The sequence below is a fragment of the Molossus molossus genome, unplaced genomic scaffold, assembly GCF_014108415.1.
Source record: "Molossus molossus isolate mMolMol1 unplaced genomic scaffold, mMolMol1.p scaffold_m16_p_7, whole genome shotgun sequence".
Taxonomy (NCBI): Eukaryota; Metazoa; Chordata; class Mammalia; order Chiroptera; family Molossidae; genus Molossus; species Molossus molossus.
Genome location: NW_023425401.1, coordinates 102,998,338 through 103,016,789, shown reverse-complemented (window position 1 = coordinate 103,016,789; position 18,452 = coordinate 102,998,338). Strand labels below are relative to the sequence as shown.

Below are 18,452 nucleotides of genomic sequence, written 5' to 3'. Positions count from 1 at the left end.
ACTCAGATGAAGCAGAGCTGTCCCCACCCCTCTGTGTGACATGACTTCCTCCCCTTTACACGCATGTCATACTCAGCCCAGCCCTCCTCAAACATGCCTTACTTTGAATGGATTTATACTGCACAAACACAGACATCATTTGAATAAACGTTCCCAACCAATACCCATACCAGTGGCTCCAGCCAGACCTTTAAGTCTAGTCTCACTACGCTGACCTCTTGGACTTGGTCTACTCATGTTCACCTGCAGATGTCGTCTCTCAACTTTCTCTCTAGCTGCCCTTTTCAAAGTTATGTTTGGTGGCAAAATACAAGAGTATTAGAAAATCAGACAGCAGAATGAAACAATAAAGATGTAGAGTCCTATAAATTTGAGATATTCTGTGGAATGAGGCTGGGGATAGATGTGTCTCCATGTGTACACAGAATTGATAATAACACATAAAGAACTTAATAACTAATTTACAAACATATAGGAAAATGTTGAATATCACACACACACACACACACACACACACACACACACACCATCCGTCTATCTATCCATAAAATTCTAAAGTTACTTTTTCTTTTTTTTTTTTTTTTTTTTTTTTTTTTTTTTTTTTTTTTTTATCCTCACCCGAGGACATTTCTCCATTTTTTGTTCAGGTAGAGCGGGAGGGAGAGAGAGGAATAGAGAGAGAGAGAGAAACATCAATGTGAAAGGGACACATCGAGTGGCTGCCACCCGCACGACCGACCAGGGCCGGGGACAAACTGCAGCCGAGGTACATGCCCTTAGCGGGAACCGAACCCGGGTCTCTCAGGACCGCAGGCCGACGCTCTAACCGCTGAGCCAAACCGGCCAGGGCTAAAGTTACTTTTTCAAAGAGAAGCTTTAAAAGCTATCAGTAACCTAAAATAAATGGGACAGATAAGCTAAAGGAAAAATTCAAGGGCCAAAATAACTTGAAAAATTATTAGTGTTAAACAAGAAAATCCAGCCCGGCTGGTGTGGCTCAGTGGATTGAACATCGCCCCATGGACTGAGAGGTCCCAGTTCGATCCCTGGTCAGGGCATGTGCCCGAGTTGCAGGCTCAATCCCCAGTAGGGGGCGTGCAGGAGGCAGCTGATCCACGTTTCTCTCTCACATCGATATTTCTCTCTCTCTCCCTTTCCACTCTCTAAAAAGGCAATAAGAAAACAGGGGGAAAAATCCACACTTAAATTTGGTAGGCCTTGGGAAAAGTGTGTGGAGTGGGCTGGTGGGAGAGAGGGGATGAGAAGAAAGGGTGACAAAGACAAGATGAGGGTCAAGGGAGGTCCCTAAACCACGCTCGTGGTTTATTTTTTAGGCCATTTGAGAACTCCTGCAGAGTTTTAAAGAAGACTAGTATGATCTCATTTACATTTGAGAAAGAAAAACAGTTCTGAGTCAGAGGGAAAGTGTCAACTTGAGCAACAGCAGATGGCCACACACATTAGTTCACGTGAGACACGTTTATGGAGTAGATGAGGGTGTCGGCAGTGAGCAGGGAAAGATACGGGTGGATTTCAGAGATGCCTCCAAGTAGGATGGACTTTGGGACTGAGTGGTGAGAAAAAGAGACAAATCAAACAAGTGGAAGGTAGATTTATCTCCCCAAATATAAAAATAAGTAAAAGAAGGAATCTGAAAGGCTGGAGGAATAAGGAGGGTAATTTTAACATGCTAAATGGCAGGGGCCTAAGGAAGTTGTCAACAAGGGCTTCCAAGAGGCCTTTGAAGATGCGGGATTGGAGGTCTGGGCTAGAGGTACCAATTTGTAACTCATAGCAGTCCCCGGTGCCAACCTCCCCCAGGAACTCTGTTGTCTTTCCTAGAGAGTGGCCGTGCTTTGCTGCTCATGGCCCTCGCACTCCCAGTCTCCAAGCTCCCTTTCTGGCCCATAGTATTTCCCAACGCTCTGGGCAAAACCACCTCAGAGGAAAGTCGATCTCTTTCTCAACTTTTGACCCATGTCAACCAATCCTATCCCCCACCACAGAAAACCTTCCACACCTCCATGCTGTCTTCGAACCTTGGTATAGTATCTCATGAACCAGCCCTACTCCACAAGGGGTATAGATGGGGTATGTGTGTGTGTGTGTGTGAAAGAGAAAGAGAAAGAGTCCACAGTGCACCTCCATGTTCAGTGTGACATCCAGGAGAGCATGTGCCATGACTATTTTTCATTTCACACCTGAGGGACTTTGTGTGAGGGAATGTACAGTTTTCCAAGGTCCACGAATGCCGGTTGATTACCTGCAGCCTAGAGGAGGTGCTGGAACAGCTGTGTGTATCCAGGAAGACCCAGATTCTACTTCTAGTCTTTCTAGACACGTGTGATTTTGAGAAAATGACTTCAAGTCTTCCTGTTTCGGTCTGCGACCTACAGGTCCGGTGAAAGAAAATGATACCAGCCCAGCTCTGTCTCCTCTTTCCAGGGTTGTTGTGACATTAGCATGAGATAATAAGCTTAAGAAAATGTAAAGGGTGATAGTGATACAATGTATAATTAATTACATCATATTAGACCAATTTAGTGTAAAATCACCACTAAGAATGTCCATAAAGAATTTAGCTCAGGCTTGGCCAGTGTGGCTCAGTGGTTGAGCGTTGACCCATGCACCAAGAGGTCATCAGTTCGATTCCTGGTCAGGGCACATGCCCAGGTTGTGGGCCAAATCCCTAGTGGGGGGCATGCAGGAGGCAACCAATTAATGTTCTCTCTCATTGATGTTTCTATCTCTCTCTCCCTCTCCCTTCCACTCCAAAATTAAAAAAAAAAAAAAATTTAAAGAATTTAGCTCAGGGCATAGATTCAGTAAGCATTCAATGGGTGTTGAATACATATTAAACATTACTGCCAGCATTACTGCTGTTTTTCTTATTAAAGTTTGCTCTCAATTATCCCAAGTTGACTGAGGCGATCTATTCTTGGCTGAGAAATTTTTTCATTTGGTTAAAAACCATTTAGAGGTCCTGCCTTAACTGTCACCAACACACAGTAGATCTTAGATCTGATGTAATCTAGAATTCAAGCCATTCTCTAGAGGGGAAAATAACTGTTCCATAGATGCTTTTGGTTTCCCCATTGCCTTAGCCCATAGCTGTTGATCAGGACGACCAGACCAAGTGGGCGATGATGAGGGAGTGATGAAACAGTGATCAGAGAGAAAGCTGAAGCTGGTGCAACAAAGAAGGGAGGGGCTGAGGGGAAGTATAAGTAATGATTACAGGGTTCAGAGCAAACCTGGGGACACTGTCTTCTTGAGTTAAGGTGAAGAATCCTTTCCCGCACGGTCCTGGCCTTAGAAACTCCATGGGGAATATGAGTCCTGAGCCAAGGTCCCCTTTTCCACTTTTATTCAGATAGACTTTTAGGAACAGCAGAGAGAGAAACCTGAACCCAGAAGTCTAAGGAATTAGGCTCCTTTCTCCTTCCCTGAAGGACCCCAATAGAGGTATAATCCCCCCCTCCGCTGGCGCAGAAGGGCCTCCGTCTGTCTATTTGGAACCTACTTCCTCCCTGCTGTTTAAGCCAAGCGCCTCTTTCCAATCTCACTGTGTGCCCCCACACCAAATCACGTCCACTGCTCCGACCAGGTGTTCCCAAGGAGACGGCTGAGCTGAAAGTTCCATATTCTACATATCACAGGGAAAGATCTGGACTGCTATGAAATTTATCTTCTGTTTGAGTGTCCTTGTTGGTATGTACCCATGACCATCTACTCTATCCTATGAGGCATAGGTTAATGTAGGATGGAGTAAGGCAGAGTGTGCAGAGGGTGCAAAGAAGGAGTCAAGAAAAAGGGTCATGAGCTGAATTAGGGTTCTCCCCTCTTACACCCCACCCAAAGGCTCTCCAGACAGGCTGAGCCCACTCTTCTAGTGCTAAGCTATGGGGTGGTTTATGGTGTACATCTTCCTTGAAGAATGCTCAACAGTGAGTGTCCCCTCACTGGTTATTTTAAAATGCGGGTCTCATTACCCACTGAGTAAGTCCCAGTGTAGAGACAGAGAGCTCATTTTGACATCAAAAGCTTAGAGACCCAGAATACAGGGAATGGAGAAGGTAGGAACAAAATATGAAATGCAAGAGGCCTTCCTCTGCACCCCCTGGCGTCCATAAAGTTCTGATGGCAGAAGGTGCTGGAGGCATTTTCTACCCCTCCATTGACTGCCCAGGTTGCACCACAAATGAGCTGTGTGCGCCTGGACAAGTTCACCTATCTGTGCTTCATTTTCCACAGTCCACATGGGGATATCACGCCCTACATTATAGAGTCATTGTGAAGATTAAGTAAATCCATGCAAAGCACTTGGAACAAGGGCTCAACGCCTTTGATTCTTATTAATACTCCACCTTTTTCCCCTTGGAGTTTCTGACTGTGATCACACAGAAAAGGGTGTGCTGAGATGCAGGTCTAGCTAGGCTTGGGGTGGATTGACAGAAGTACTGAGGGCAGCCAAGACAAGAGCAGTATTTATTTATTTCTGATACTAGAATTAGCCTTCATCCCCTTACTTCTCGAGTTTTTTCCTTAATAATTATTTTATATAAATATTGCATAGTCACATTAGTAAGTTTATAAACATTACAAAGTAAAAAATAAACATCACTCATAGTCTCACCTCTCAACTGACAGACGTAGGCTAGCACTTGGTTTAAATTTGCTCCTAGACTTTATTTTATGTATATGTTTTTGTATTTAAATGGCTTATTTGTTGCTTTTATACTTGTTTTTAGACCATTGAATTACTGGATTCAATTATTTTTAACTTAAAGAAAAGTTAGCAATATTTCCTTTGCTGTTTAATATTTATAAATATTATTTATATAATTTTAAAATGTATAAGATGTTCCAGTTGTATGTGTCCTTTTCCATTTCAATGTCCAACCTTACTGTATTGGACATTTCTGGTTCCAATGTTTAACTGCTATAAATAGTGCTAAAATGAGCATGCTTATTCATAATCTTGGTCTACATCTGATTATTTTAGTAGAATGGATTCTTGGTCACAGGTGATGAACCATGTGGAATTCTTGATACATATTTCTAAATTGTTTTTCAAAAAGTTAGAATCAATTCACATTCCTACGAGCAGTGAATGAGAGTCTCATTGTACTTTCCTTGATTGAATCTTAGCAACATTAAACAAAAATGATTATTATAAACATTAGATCAAATGGTATGTCATTTTAATTTACATTTTTATTAGAAAAAAGTGTCAAACATTTTTGACACTGGCCAATCAATTCCTTCTTTAAAACTGTCCATATGCCTTTTACACTAGGGAATTGTTGCTGGTACTATTTAGGACTATTTAATATATGAAGAATATTGTTTTCTCAGGGGCATTTTTCTCCACTCACTCGTCTGTGCAGAAAGAAGACCATGCTCCCTATCTGGTGTACCTCAAGTCTTACTTCAACCCCTGTGTGGGTGTCCTCATAAAAAAGAACTGGGTGCTGGCCCCCGCTCACTGCTACTTACCGTGAGTGCTGGGCACCCCCTGACACTGCTGCTGTTCAGTCTACCTCAGTGGTCCCCAAACAGAGGCAACCTTCCCTCCAGGGTACCTTTGGCAGAGCCCTGAGGTATTTTTGGTTGTCACATGGAGCTGGGAGTGCGGGGGGGGGGGGGGGTCTCTGCTGTTGGCATCTATCTAGTGAATAGAGCCAGAGCAAGGATGCTGCTAAACATCCTACAATGCACAGGTCAGCCCCCCCAGAACAGAACTACCCAGCCCAGCATGTCCATAGTGCTGCCACCGAAGAACCCTGGTCTAGATATCATGCCTCCTCCGTCTCTCATCCATTTTTTCGAGTTTTATACTGGCAATATGAACACGTTTGATAAGTTAAGGGGCCAGAAGTGAATGTATGCTGTACCCAAATTGGATAAATTGAGGACAATGTTTAAAAAGAACTAACAATGAAGGTATGGTCAAGGGAAATGGGAAAAAACACAAAGAATATAGTTCAGTACTCCCACGGTTAGGACTAGAAAAGTACAGTTACTACCCCTAGATCTAAAGGAGCAAGGAGAGAATGGGTATACATGGGGAGGAGAAAGGGGTTGGGGATAAGAGGGAGAAAGGAATTATTGTATGAAGACACTGCCTCATATGAGCTGTAACCTTTGGTCATGAGACACAGCTAACAGCCAATTAGTGGCAACCCCGCAGGAAGAGAGACAGCAGGATAAATACTCCGACCTCACACCAGTTACTTTCTGGAGCTTCCTGCTGGCCAACACCCGTTGATTTAATCCCGAGTTACAAAGGCACAGGGCAGGGCGAAGAAGGGTTGAGAGTGAAACTGATGAAGCAAACAGGAGCTATCCAACATTCAGATCATCCCGTTCCCTTCTCTCCACCAGAACTGTCCACCTGGAGAGGCTGGAGCTGGTAAGGAGGGAAATGATGTCTCTGTGCCCTGCATAATTTTCCTTTCCTCTACACGAAGGACACTACATGAAAACATAGTAGTTAAAAGCTCCACCACTCACTGTGTGAATGAGGGTGAGCTACTCTTATATGCCTCCATGACTTCATCTGGAAAATGGGGCTTAAAAATAGAACCCACTTCATAAATTTGTTGTGAATGATAAAGGAGGTGACCCAGAGTCCAGATGGAACCCTTGGCCCAGTACCTGGCACACTGTAACATTTGATATCAGCTTTGGTGATGGGGATGAGGATGAGGATGATGATAACGGTGATGATGGTGATGGCGATGACAGTGATTACTTCCAAACCCTCTCCCTCCAGAAATCTGAAAGTGATGCTGGGAAATTTCAGGATCAGAGTCAGAGATGGGACAGAGCAGATTATTAACCCCATCAATATCATCCGCTACTGGAACTACAATGATAGCTACCCCCAGGATGACCTCATGCTCATTAAGCTAGCCAAGTCAGCCACCTTCAGCCACAAAGTCCAGCCCCTTGCCCTCGCCACCAGCAACGTCCAGCCAGGCACCGTCTGTCTGCTTGCAGGTTTGGACTGGAGCCAGGACAATAATGGTGAGTGCACCTCCCACAGCAACTGGGGGTCCTCAGTTATCCGTCCAGAGGAGCTTCCACGTCTGCAGAGCTGGGAAGGCGGGAGAGCAAACTGGGGGGGAGACCAAAGGGAGAGACCACATGAGCTGTCTGGCAAAAAGAGACCCGCTCAGAAGTCCAAAGCCCCTCCTTCGCCGAGCTGTCTGAGGACCCCCTGCCTCCGGAGGGCTTCAGCAGCTGGGTCCACCAGCAATGTGACTGCCAGAGGACTCGGGTCCTGATGTCAGAGGCACGGTTCCCAGGAGAGGCCGTGCCCCTCCTTCCCATACAGGCTCATTTACACGCAGAGGCCCCCTCTGAGAACTTGAGTCAGGTCACCTCCTACTCCTCCGAGCCTGGACACCGAGTAGAAAGAAAACACTTTTTACAGAGATGTGAAGGCTAGGTCAGAATCCTCAGGACTGACTGTCATAATGCCCGGGGTCATTTCTCCCCTCTTCCTCTTCCCTCCTTGTCTGCAGAAACACAAACAGAACCCCCGTGGCAGTCGAGGCTGGTGGCTGGCGGGGCTCAGTGACCACTGTGAACAGGAAGGGCTCTTTCTCTCTGTCTCCCCTCAGGCAGACACCCTGACCTGAGGCAGAACCTGGAGGCCCCTGTGATGTCGGACAAAGAGTGCCAGGAGACGGAGCAAGGGAGAAGCCACAGGAACTCCTTGTGTGTGAAATTTGTCAAAGTGTTCAGCCGAATTTTTGGGGTAACATTTCCTTTATATTCAGCTTTCATGCACGTGCACACGTCTAGTTAATTACTTAATCCTGATGTTTAAACGAATAGAAAGCCCTCATCCTTTCAAATGTTTGGAGACTCTGCCAAGGCTGCAGCAAGCCCCCATTATGTCTTCAGTGACAGGCCCTCCCGACAAATGTCTTGATTCATTCCAGGGCTTCAGCCACACCTGCAGTTAATAAAACTTTTATGCTTATAGGTGCGTGTGAAAATGGCCGTGGCTGACCAACGCAATTCAGACATTTCACAAACTGAAGCTGGCCTCGCCAGTTCCAACAAGGGGGGTTTGACTCCTTATTCATGCCACTCTATGACTTTCTCAAGGTCACACAAGCTAATGACAGCCAAGCGAGATCGATGACACAAGCTGCCGGTCACTCTTTGAGGAGAAGCTCTGACCATCTCTCTCTCTCCCCCTCTCTCCACCCTATTTCTGGTAGGAAGTGGCTGTCGCTACTGTCATCTGCAAAAACAAGCTCCAGGGGATCGAGGTTGGAAACTTCATGGGTGGGGATGTGGGCATCTACACCAACGTTTACAAGTACGTACCCTGGATTGAGAGTGTCACTAAAGACAAATGAGAAGCTACTACTCACGCTGCAGCCCACCAGCTCCACCACGGACTACGCAAGCGTGATTCTCCCCACACGCAAAACACAATGTCCGAAGGGAAATACATGGATGCAGCGCACCAGTAGCCTGTGTTTCCTTATTTGATGGAAAGAACCAGGGGTAAAAAGACTGCACTGGGGTCCTCTACTGCCCTGTAATCCTCAAAACAAACCTTTGAGGTTCTCTTCTATCCCCACATTACAAATGAGAAAATTGGGACTAAAGGAGGTTCTTTACCATTGTCCATAGCTGGCAGCTATCAGATCTCGGACTGGAATCCCAAAAAGTCAGATTCTCAACCCCATGCTCTCAAGCCTCAAAATTACAGGGGAGTTAGTGTGGCATCACAATAGATGTTGTCTTCTATTTTCCTGCCACCTCTCTTATCATTCAAAGGGCTTGAAACTCTCACTTGTGGCTCAGATAACTGGGTGCTGGAATCAGGGCTCCTAAGAATGGTCATGCTTGAACCCACTGATGTGCTGACCGCAGCGTGCAGCAGGGAGAGAGCTAGTGGACGGGTAGAAAGTACAAAAGGGAATTCAGGAAAGAGTCAACGTCCATCAACAAGTCTGAAAGAGGCCTGGCAGCTCCAGAGCAAGGCTAGTACGTCACCTAGATCCAAGAAGCGCATACTCTCACCCGGCTGGTGTGGCTCAGTGAATTGAGCATCGTCCCATGCACTAAGAGGTTACCGGCTCGATTCCTGGTCAGGGCACATGCTGGGTTGAAGGCTCGATCCCCAATAGAGGGCATGCAGCAGGCAGCTAATCGATGTTTCTCTCCCATCAATGTTTCTCTCTCTCCCTCTCCTTTCCTCTCTCTCTAAAAATCAATAAAATATATATTAGAAGCACATACTCTCAGGGCAGCCGCTGCACTCAAGAGGCAGAGATGGCTGAGAAGGTGAAGGATGGGTAGAAATTGGACTTAGCCACAGCGCATGAGATGAACAAGGTCAAGAAAGTGGCTCCTGGCTCTCTAGTTGAGAACTTGGCAAAACACCTGGAGGTGCGAGAGGAATTCTGAGTACTCAGGAGACTGGGACTATGGGAGAAGAACGGGTCAAGTCATTCCCCGCAGGAGACACAGGAAACAACCACATCTTATCCTTGGCCTCTATTTTCTACTCCCAAAGTTCAAATTAGTCTATATACTTTAATGACTTCTGGGTTAGGCATAAAAATACACCCTCCCCCCCCCAAAAAAATGTCCGCACCCTAACCCCAGAACCCATGAATATGGTATTTTACATGGACAATGCAGCTTTGCGGATGGGCTTATGTCTATGAACCTTAAATGGGGGAGATTATCCTGGATTATCTGGGCGGGACGAATGGAATCCCTTCGGCCTTGCAAAATACAAGAGGGGGGTGGAATACTTGGCCAGAGAGAGAGGACAGCAGAGATAGGGGCAGTAGAGACTCAAAGCATGAGACAGACCTGGCCCATCACTGCAGGCTCTGAAGATGAGAGAAGGGAGCTATAAGGCAAGAAGTGTGAACCATCTCCAGAAGCTGGGAAGGACCCTCAGCCACCAACTAGCAAGGAAATGGGGACTTCAGCCCCCTCTGAAACGGCTCTTTCTAAAGTCATCAACGACTTGTCTGTTTCTAAATCCAAAGGTCAGTTCTTAGCGCTCATTTTACTCGACATTCTCAGCATCGCTTGACAGTTTAGTCATTTCCTCTTCCTGAAAAGTTGCTTCGCTTGGCCTCCAGGATCATGATGTTTTCCATCTACCCCACCAGCTATTGATGTCACCACACTTCTCTTCACATCAGAGTTCCCCAAGTTTTCGTCTTAGACTTCTTTTATCTATATACACCCACTTCTCTAGTGACCTATAACCATCTTATGATTTTAAATATCTCCAGTTGGAACGTTTCCCTTGACTTCCTATGTTCAGCTCTCAACACCTCTACTTCGACATCTAATATACATCTCAGACTTCACACGTCCAAAACTGAACTCCAAGTCTTACCCCCGGATCAACATGCTTCACCCGCTATCTTCCCCAGATAAGCTGATGACCCTGCAAGCTACTCAGGCCAAAAAATTGTGGAATCACTTCTGATTCCTCTCTTTTCTCACATCTCATATCCAATCTATAGCCAAATCCTGCCAGTTCTGCCTTCAAAACATTTCAATAGTCCTTAGGTCTTTAATTACTTTAATATGTCTTTGTATAATTCAGTGGTTTTTCATATCATTATAGAGTTAAGCCATTATCAACACTATTTAATTTTAAAACATTTTCATGAACCCCAAGGATCCCTATACACATAAGCAGTCACTACCCATTTTCTCTATCTTTTGTCCCTGAAAACCACTTATCTACTTTCTATTTCTATATATTTTCCTATTGTGGGCCTTTCATATAGTAAATGGAATCATATAATATGTAGTCTTTTGTGACAGTTTCCCTTCAGTTAGCATAATGGTTTCCATGTTTATCTATGTTGTAGTATGTACAAGCACTTCTTCCCTTTTTATGGCTGAATTATATTCTACTGTATGAATGTATACACCATAGTTTGTTTACCCATTCATCAGGTGAGGCACTTCTGGGTTGTCTCCACTTTTTTTTTCTTTATTGAAAAAAAGAGAGAGAGGAAGGAAGAGGGAGAGAGAAACATCAATGAGAGAGAGCATTGATTCACCACCTCCTCCATGTCCCCCACTGGGGATCGGGCCCACAACCTGGGCATGTGCCCTGACCAGGAGTCAAACAGGCGACATCTTGTTGCATGGGTCGACGCTCAACCGCTGAGCCACAGCAGCTGGGCGAGCAGAAAAATATTTTTACACTTATCTTCTTGGTGTTATTTGAAGTTAAGGACAAAACATTTACTGGAATAAAATGTAATGCAAAATCTTGTTCTGTATTCTGTTGGGAAGCACCACTCTGGTGCTTGATCTGCTCAATCTCTCTTCAAGCTCTGTAAACTTTCCTTTGATCTTTCATATCCTTACATTTTTCTATAATGTGCATAAGGGTGAAGGGTATCTCCACCCAACTTAACCATCTTGTTTGGTACCCTGTGAGCCTTTTCAATCTAGGGGGTGTGTGTGTGTGTTTTATCTTTCTTTAACTCAGTGCCATTCTTGGTCATTAATTCTTCAGATACCGTATTCCTCCTTTTCATTTTTACCTCTGCAACTCGTTACACAGATGCTTACCCTGTTATTTCTTTTTCCTTTTTCTTTTTTTGTATTACTTGATTTTATTTTACACTATGTGGTGGGCACAAAGCAATGATCTTAATAAACTTGATGATTAGCTTTACTCAGAAACTTTTTTATAATGCACATTTTAAAAAATTATTCTTGCAAGTTGTTCTGCAACCCAAATACACAGTAGCTGGGAAAACAATGTTTAAAAAACAAAAGTCAGGTTAAAACAACTAGAACAGTCCAGGTTTCATTTGGCTGTGATTTCACAGTTTATTGACTGTATCATCCAGCGTCAGAAATCCGTTCCTTCAGCCGGCTCCATTGCTGGGATTTGAAGAAACACTGTCTCTTCTTGGCTTCATTTCACCCTCTGGATCCACCCAACATTCTCTAATGTCAATCAGGCCTTTTCCTCCGAAGTCCCGAAAGCTGACCTTCTGGTTGTCCCAATCTGAAACGCGTCACCACGACTGCCGCTGGGGCTCTGCCTAGAACATGGCTCTTTCGCTTCGTTCCAGGTTTTCCTGGAGTCACTTGCTTTTTCCTCTTTAACTCTGTGTCAACTTCACTGCCAGAATTGCAGCCAGAAGAGCCTGAAGAAACCAGTCCTTTGATGTAGCTGCTCCATGCCTGCTCCTGAAGAGCCGTGATGGCTGGCTCGGGCCTCTGCCCTGTTACTTCCATGTCGTGTAGCTTTTCTTTGCTTTGACATGTTCCATCTGGCTGCTTCCCTATACCTTCTAAGGGAGTTCTTTGAGCTGACCTTCCGGTTCATTAATTCACCATTAGCTGTATCGATTCTGCTGCTTAACCTGATTGCTGAGTACTTTATTTCATCTAATTTAAAAATACATGCTTCAGCTCGGCCCATGTGGCTCAGTGGATTGAGCGTCACCCCACGAACTGAGAGGTCCCAGTTCAATTCCCGGTCAGGGCACATGCCCGGGTGGCAGGCTCAATCCCCAGTAGGGGGCGTGCAGGAGGCACCCGATCTATATTTCTCTCTTACATCAATGTTTCTCTCTCTCTCTCTCTCTCTCTCTCTCTCTCTCCCTTCCTCTCTCTCTAAAAAATATCAATGAAAACATTTTTTTTAAATATGTTTCAGAAGACAAAAGGGAATCAGACTTGTCCTCTCCCCAGGACCTGTCCACTAGTGCAGGAATGTGACCTAGAATCAGTCAACCTGGTTGTTGGCCAGGATTTGGGGCCTTGGAGCTATGACCCAAAGGGACACATTGGCAGAGGCAGGGCAGCATCCAGGCCTGCTGACAGATGACGTGGGTGGCGGTGCAGTGGTGTGGTTGTGTTCTCAGTTGTTTAAAGTCTCCCAGTTCCCACTGGTTCTTTGAGATAGCCAATTTTCTTCCAACAGACTCATTTTCTCCTTAAGTAGCTTAAAGTTGAACATCAGAGTTGGGTCCCAGGAGACATGCAGGAGACTTGAAACACTAATTTCTTCCTTCTACATAATTCAGATTCTGTAGAGACTGTCATAAGTTATGGTTCAAAAACATAAAGGGGAAAAAAAAATTACTTAGCCCTGACCGGTTTGGCTCAGCGGTTAGAGCGTCGGCCTGCGGACGAGAGTCCCGGGTTCAGTTCCCACTAAGAGCACCTATCTCAGTTGTAGTTTGTCCCTGGCCAGAGTTGGGGTCGTGTGGGTGGCAACCAGTCAATGTGTCTCTCTCACATCAATGTGTGTGTCTCTCTCTCTTCCTCCCTCTCTTCCTCTCACTCTATCTGAAGATAAATGCAAAAATGTCCTCAGGTGAGGGTTAAAAAATTAAAAATATATATATATATATATATTACTTAAAGTTTTTAAATGAATGATTGGTAGAATGACAAATCAATAAAACTCACCAAATTTAGGAGAGGGGAACAGATTTGGGATTAAGTGAGGTAGTTCCTAAACTTTAAAGAAAGGGATTCAGAAGTTACAGTTCAACGTTGATAAACCAAGAGAGGCAAATCTTGTTATTTAGAGTAGTGAAATTAATCACTAGAAGAACTAAGATAAATGGTAAAATATGACTCTATTTGGTCAATGAAACTAATACTAGAGAGTAGAATGGGCAAATCCCGCAGTTCATTTTCTACCTTCATTTTCTACTGCATCATCACGGATCACACCCATGATAGAAAGGATGGCTAGTAATCTGTGCACACACATGCACATACACGTGCACATGGATCCAGCTGCGGCTCTGCAGCTCTGAGCATGCAAACTGTAAAAGATTGAATTACATAGGAATCAGGTCAAGAACACCAATTTGCCTCCAGATTTGTTTTCTTGATTAGAACACAGAGTAGCCTCACACCCCTCATGAGCTAAATCGGGTACAGAAAAGGAAGGAAATCCAATCCCAAGAGGTAACTGGAAAAATGCAAGGGTTTTGTCCCTAAGAAAAGCAAATCATAGAAACTTCTGTCTATCCTGATTTTGGACCATGGCTCCCAGGTATCCCACCAATACCAAACTTGCAAGATTAGTTGCTTATTTCATCTGTTTAAAAATACTCACAGAGTTGAGCATTCCACAGGCTAAAGCTACCATAAATTCTTACAAGTATGAACAAGAGGGACTTACGGTTTATTGGAAATACACAAGACTTAGAGTCCAAACACCTGGGACTGTTTTACCTGCATTCTTACCAGTTGATAGTAGATGATCTTGAGCAAATTATCACTCTAGCCTCAGTCTTGTCATCTGTAAAATGGGCTTAGCATTACTACCTATAGACTTGCTATTAAAGACTAAGCATAGACTTGCTACATATAAGAATGCTTGATCAAATGTAAAGTACACCCCAAAATGTTAGGTACTATTATTATCATTATTACAACAGTTGGTCCCAAAGGACATCTGTATAAACATAGCCATGGCATAATAAAAAATTCATCCTACTGCTAAAATCATAACCAAGGATAGCTCAGTTGGTTAGAGCACCATCCCCATTAGGCCAAGATTCCAGGTTTGATCTCCAGTCAGGGCACATACAAGAATCAATCAATGGGACTTCCGGTCAAGATGGTGGCGTAGGTAAACGCGGTATCGCGTCCTCCCACAACCACATCAAAGTTACAACTAAACTACAGAACAACCATCATTCAAAACCGCCTGAAATCAAGCTGAATGGAAGTCGTACAACTACGGAACTAAGGAAAAAAAAAAAAAGCAGCTACATCCAGACCGGTAGGAGGGGCGGCGGCGCGAGGGGGGGCGGCGGCGCCGCGGCGGCGGCGAGACAGGCTGGTCCCACACCCACGTGTGGCGGATAAAAATCAGGAGGATCCCGTGGCTGGGAAGGTCCTTCCTGAGGACTGAGGGGTCCCCGTCCCACACCAGGTGCCCCGCTCAGGGTTCCAGTGCCAGGAAGAGAATCCCCATCACTTCTGGCTGGAAAAACCAGCGGAAACTGAGGCTCAGGGAAGCTGAAGCGGCTGGAGCCCCAGGCAGCTCCTTAAAGGGCCCGCGCACGGACTTATCGGACTCTCTCCCTCTAAGCTTGGAGGGGAGGCAGCTCGAGGGGCACCAGAGACACACAGGGAAGAACTGAGCTGTTTGGCACTGGAGCGAGAGCTGGAGAGGGGGCTTCCTCGGGGACAAACGTGCTGTCAGAGGCCTTTGTTCCTTTGGTGAGCCCTTCCCGGGGGCGGGCAGCAGACAAAAGCCATATCTGGGACTCCAGCAACCTGGCTCACACTGGTAGCCCCGCCCTGCTGACTCCCTGAGGCCCCGCCCCGCCCCACACAACTTCAACAACCTGTTGCCACTTGCTTAACCATAGGATTGGCCGGTCTTGGATCCTGCTTCAGATTTTTCCTAAATTCTTTCAAACGAGCAGCACCGGGTCTCAGCGAGCCCCATACCTCTCATTAAGTAATACACTGAAACAAACACAGGGAGGCAGCCAAAATGAGGAGACAAAGAAACAGGTCCCAAATGAAAGAACAGAACAAAACCCCAATAAAAGAACTAAGCGAAAGGGAGATAAGCAACCTAACAGATACTGAGTTCAAAATACTGCTTATAAGGATGCTCAATGAACTTAGTGAGAACCTCAGTGAACTTAGGGAGGGCATCAAGAGCATAAAAAAGGACCAGTTAGAAATCATGGATACACAGTTAGAATTAAAGGAGGCATTAACTGAAATAAAGAATAATTTACACAGCTTCAATAATAGAGTATGTAGATCCAAGGAGCAAACCATCGATTTGGAATATAAGGAAGCAAAAAATCCCCAATCAGAAGAGCAAAAAGAAAAAAGAATCCAAAAAAATGAGGATAGAGTAAGGAGCCTCTGGGATAACTTCAAGCGTGCCAACATTCGCATCTTGGGGGTGCCCGAAGGAGAAGAGAGAGAACAAGAAATTGAAAACCTGTTTGAAACAATAATGGCAGAAAACTTTCCTAACTTGGTGAAGGAAACAGACATACAAGTCCAGGAAGCCCAGAGAGTCCCAAACAAGATGAACCCCAAGAGGCCCACACCAAGACACATCATCATCAAAATGCAAAAGGTTCAAGACAAAGAGAGAATATTAAAAGCAGCAAGAGAAAGGCAGCTAGTTACCTACAAGGGAGTCCCCATTAGGCTGTCAGCTGATTTCTCAAAAGAAACTTTGCAGGCCAGAAGGGAGTGGCAAGAAATATTCAGAGTGATGAAAACCAAGAACCTACAACCAAAATTACTCTATCCTGCAAAGCTGTCATTTAGAATCGATGGACATACAAAAACTTTCCCAGACAAGAAAAAGTTAAAGGAGTTCATCACCACCAAACCGTTATTATATGAAATGATGAAGGGTCTTTTTGAAGAAAAAGATAAAATGTATGAACAAACAAAATGGCAATGAATACATATCTATCAACAATGGAATCTACAAACAAAATGAACAGGAAGAACAGAAACATTCTCATAGATACAGAGAACATTTTATTGGTTGCCAGTTGGGAAGGGGGTTGGGGGAATGGGTGAAAAAGGTGAAGGGATTAAGAAGCACAAACTCATTGCTAGACTGACAAACCTCAAAGGGAAAGGGGTTGGGGGGGTGGGAAGAAATAAACCAAAGAACTTATATGCATAACCAATGGACACAGACAATAGTGTGGGAAAAGGTGGGAGGGGGGCGGGAGTGGGGAGGAGGGGGTCAATGGGGGAAAAATGTGGAACATCTGTAATACATTTTACATCCAACAATAAAGATTTGGAAAAAATAAAAAAATAAAAAAAAATAAAAAAAAAAGAATCAATCAATGAATGCATAAATAAGTGGAACAACAAATCGATGTCTCTCTCTCTCTCTCTCAAATCAATCAATTAAAATTAAAATAAAATAAAAAACATAACCAAGGAGAGGCATCTCTCTACTTGAAAAGGATGGATTATCACTCCCAGAAGACCTCACACAAGTCACAGTAACATTGGCGAAGCCAGTTCTTCCCCAGTGACTAACATCCCCATGTGCCTAGCATGGACCTCAGTCCACAGCTTTCAGTAAGAAAAAGACACATTAAAAGAATTGATTAATAAAAGCAGATTAGCATGGTGGGTAACAAGTAAAAAAATGGTTAAGTGTATTAAGTACTGTCCATTAGATTCCAGATCCCCTGGAACTGAATCCAGACCAATGCGTTGAAACAAGGCTGAAACTCACGGCTGAGAAAGCGCACAGAAAGAGGGGTGGCACTCGGGGGAGGGGACGGCAAAGCCAGCTCTTCAGGAAGGCAGCATCATGTCGAAGAACAGCCTGGGACATGGGTCAGGAAGGTAAGTTCTGGTCCCAGCGCTGCCGCAGGCTCTCTGGGAACCTCTGGGCAAGCCATTGCTCTCTCTGGCCTCAGTTTTCTATCATATGAGAGAGGACTTGCAAGACTACTTAGTACAGCAAATCGATCATTTAGAACACACTTAGGTGCCTATTATGGGCTAGAGAGTGTTGTCCGCACCAGGAACCTAGGGGAAAACAAACACAGACACCGTCCTCCTGCTGTGGACTTGACCCTCTGGACGATAGCCATCCAGCTCAAAGCTGTGGCATGCTCAGGCTCTGACTGCAGGCTGCGGGAGGCCAGAGAGGACAGTGAGGGCGCTGAATGACCAGAGGATGCGGCAATGCCCTCTTCCGGGAGCAGTGTTCTTTTTGAGAGCAGAAGCCAGGGTCCCTCACTTCCGTCTTGCTCCACTCCAGGCTTAGACTTTGAAGCTTAATACAGATCATGGCAGCCAACTGACTTCTAGGGTTCAAAGAAACTTCTGGAAATATAAAGATGCTTTGCTTTGTTTTTTAGTTAGATAACTAGACCTCTACCTTCAAGAAATGGGAAAATTATTAGATACATCTTTTTTTAAAAGGTTATCTGAAATGACTTACTGTTAATGGATAGGTGAAATTTCATAAAAAATGCATAATCACTGTATTAAGTGTTCCTAATCTGTTTTATCTAATAGAAAAAATGTAATATATATGTAATTGAAAAAGAAATGAATTATTTACTATATATAAACAGAACACCCCTTTTACCAAACATAAAGCCCCAGCATTGGTTTCTTTTTTCCTATTTTTTCTTTTTTTATTTAAATTTTGTATTGTATACACTATTGCAGGTGTCCCCCATTTCCCCCCCTTTGTCCACTTCCACCCAGCCCCCACCCCCAGCATTGATTTCTACAATATATGAAAATAGCGTACTTTGCATTCCTAAGAGCGTAATAGTACTGATTTTTGTTCTGCATTTCCTGTTGCCCATTTGTGTGAAAGAAGGAAACTTTTTAAAGATGCACGAGTCATACAGAGAGCTAACAAAGAGCGTCTCCAAAGAGGACCCGGCCCTCCTTCTCCGCAGCGCCCAGGC

At 44.5% G+C, this 18,452-nt stretch overlaps 1 protein-coding gene across 1 annotated transcript; it reads left to right on the top strand.

The window, feature by feature from the left end:
• Nucleotides 1-3,677: 3,677 nt before the first annotated feature.
• PRSS37 (serine protease 37) lies at nucleotides 3,678-8,381 on the top strand. Its single transcript, XM_036247550.1, has 5 exons — nucleotides 3,678-3,711; nucleotides 5,359-5,500; nucleotides 6,779-7,032; nucleotides 7,632-7,768; nucleotides 8,241-8,381. The coding sequence occupies exons 1-5, from the start codon at nucleotides 3,678-3,680 to the stop codon at nucleotides 8,379-8,381; spliced, it is 708 nt and encodes a 235-aa protein (XP_036103443.1).
• Nucleotides 8,382-18,452: the final 10,071 nt, after the last annotated feature.

Excerpts from the sequence above, each read along its gene's own strand:
- PRSS37 (XM_036247550.1), top strand. The coding sequence starts at position 3,678 with ATGAAATTTATCTTCTGTTTGAGTGTCCTTGTTG. Across the intron at positions 3,712-5,358 it reads CTGTTTGAGTGTCCTTGTTG|GGGCATTTTTCTCCACTCAC; the intron begins GTATGTACCCAT and ends TTGTTTTCTCAG. Across the intron at positions 7,769-8,240 it reads TGTTCAGCCGAATTTTTGGG|GAAGTGGCTGTCGCTACTGT; the intron begins GTAACATTTCCT and ends TATTTCTGGTAG.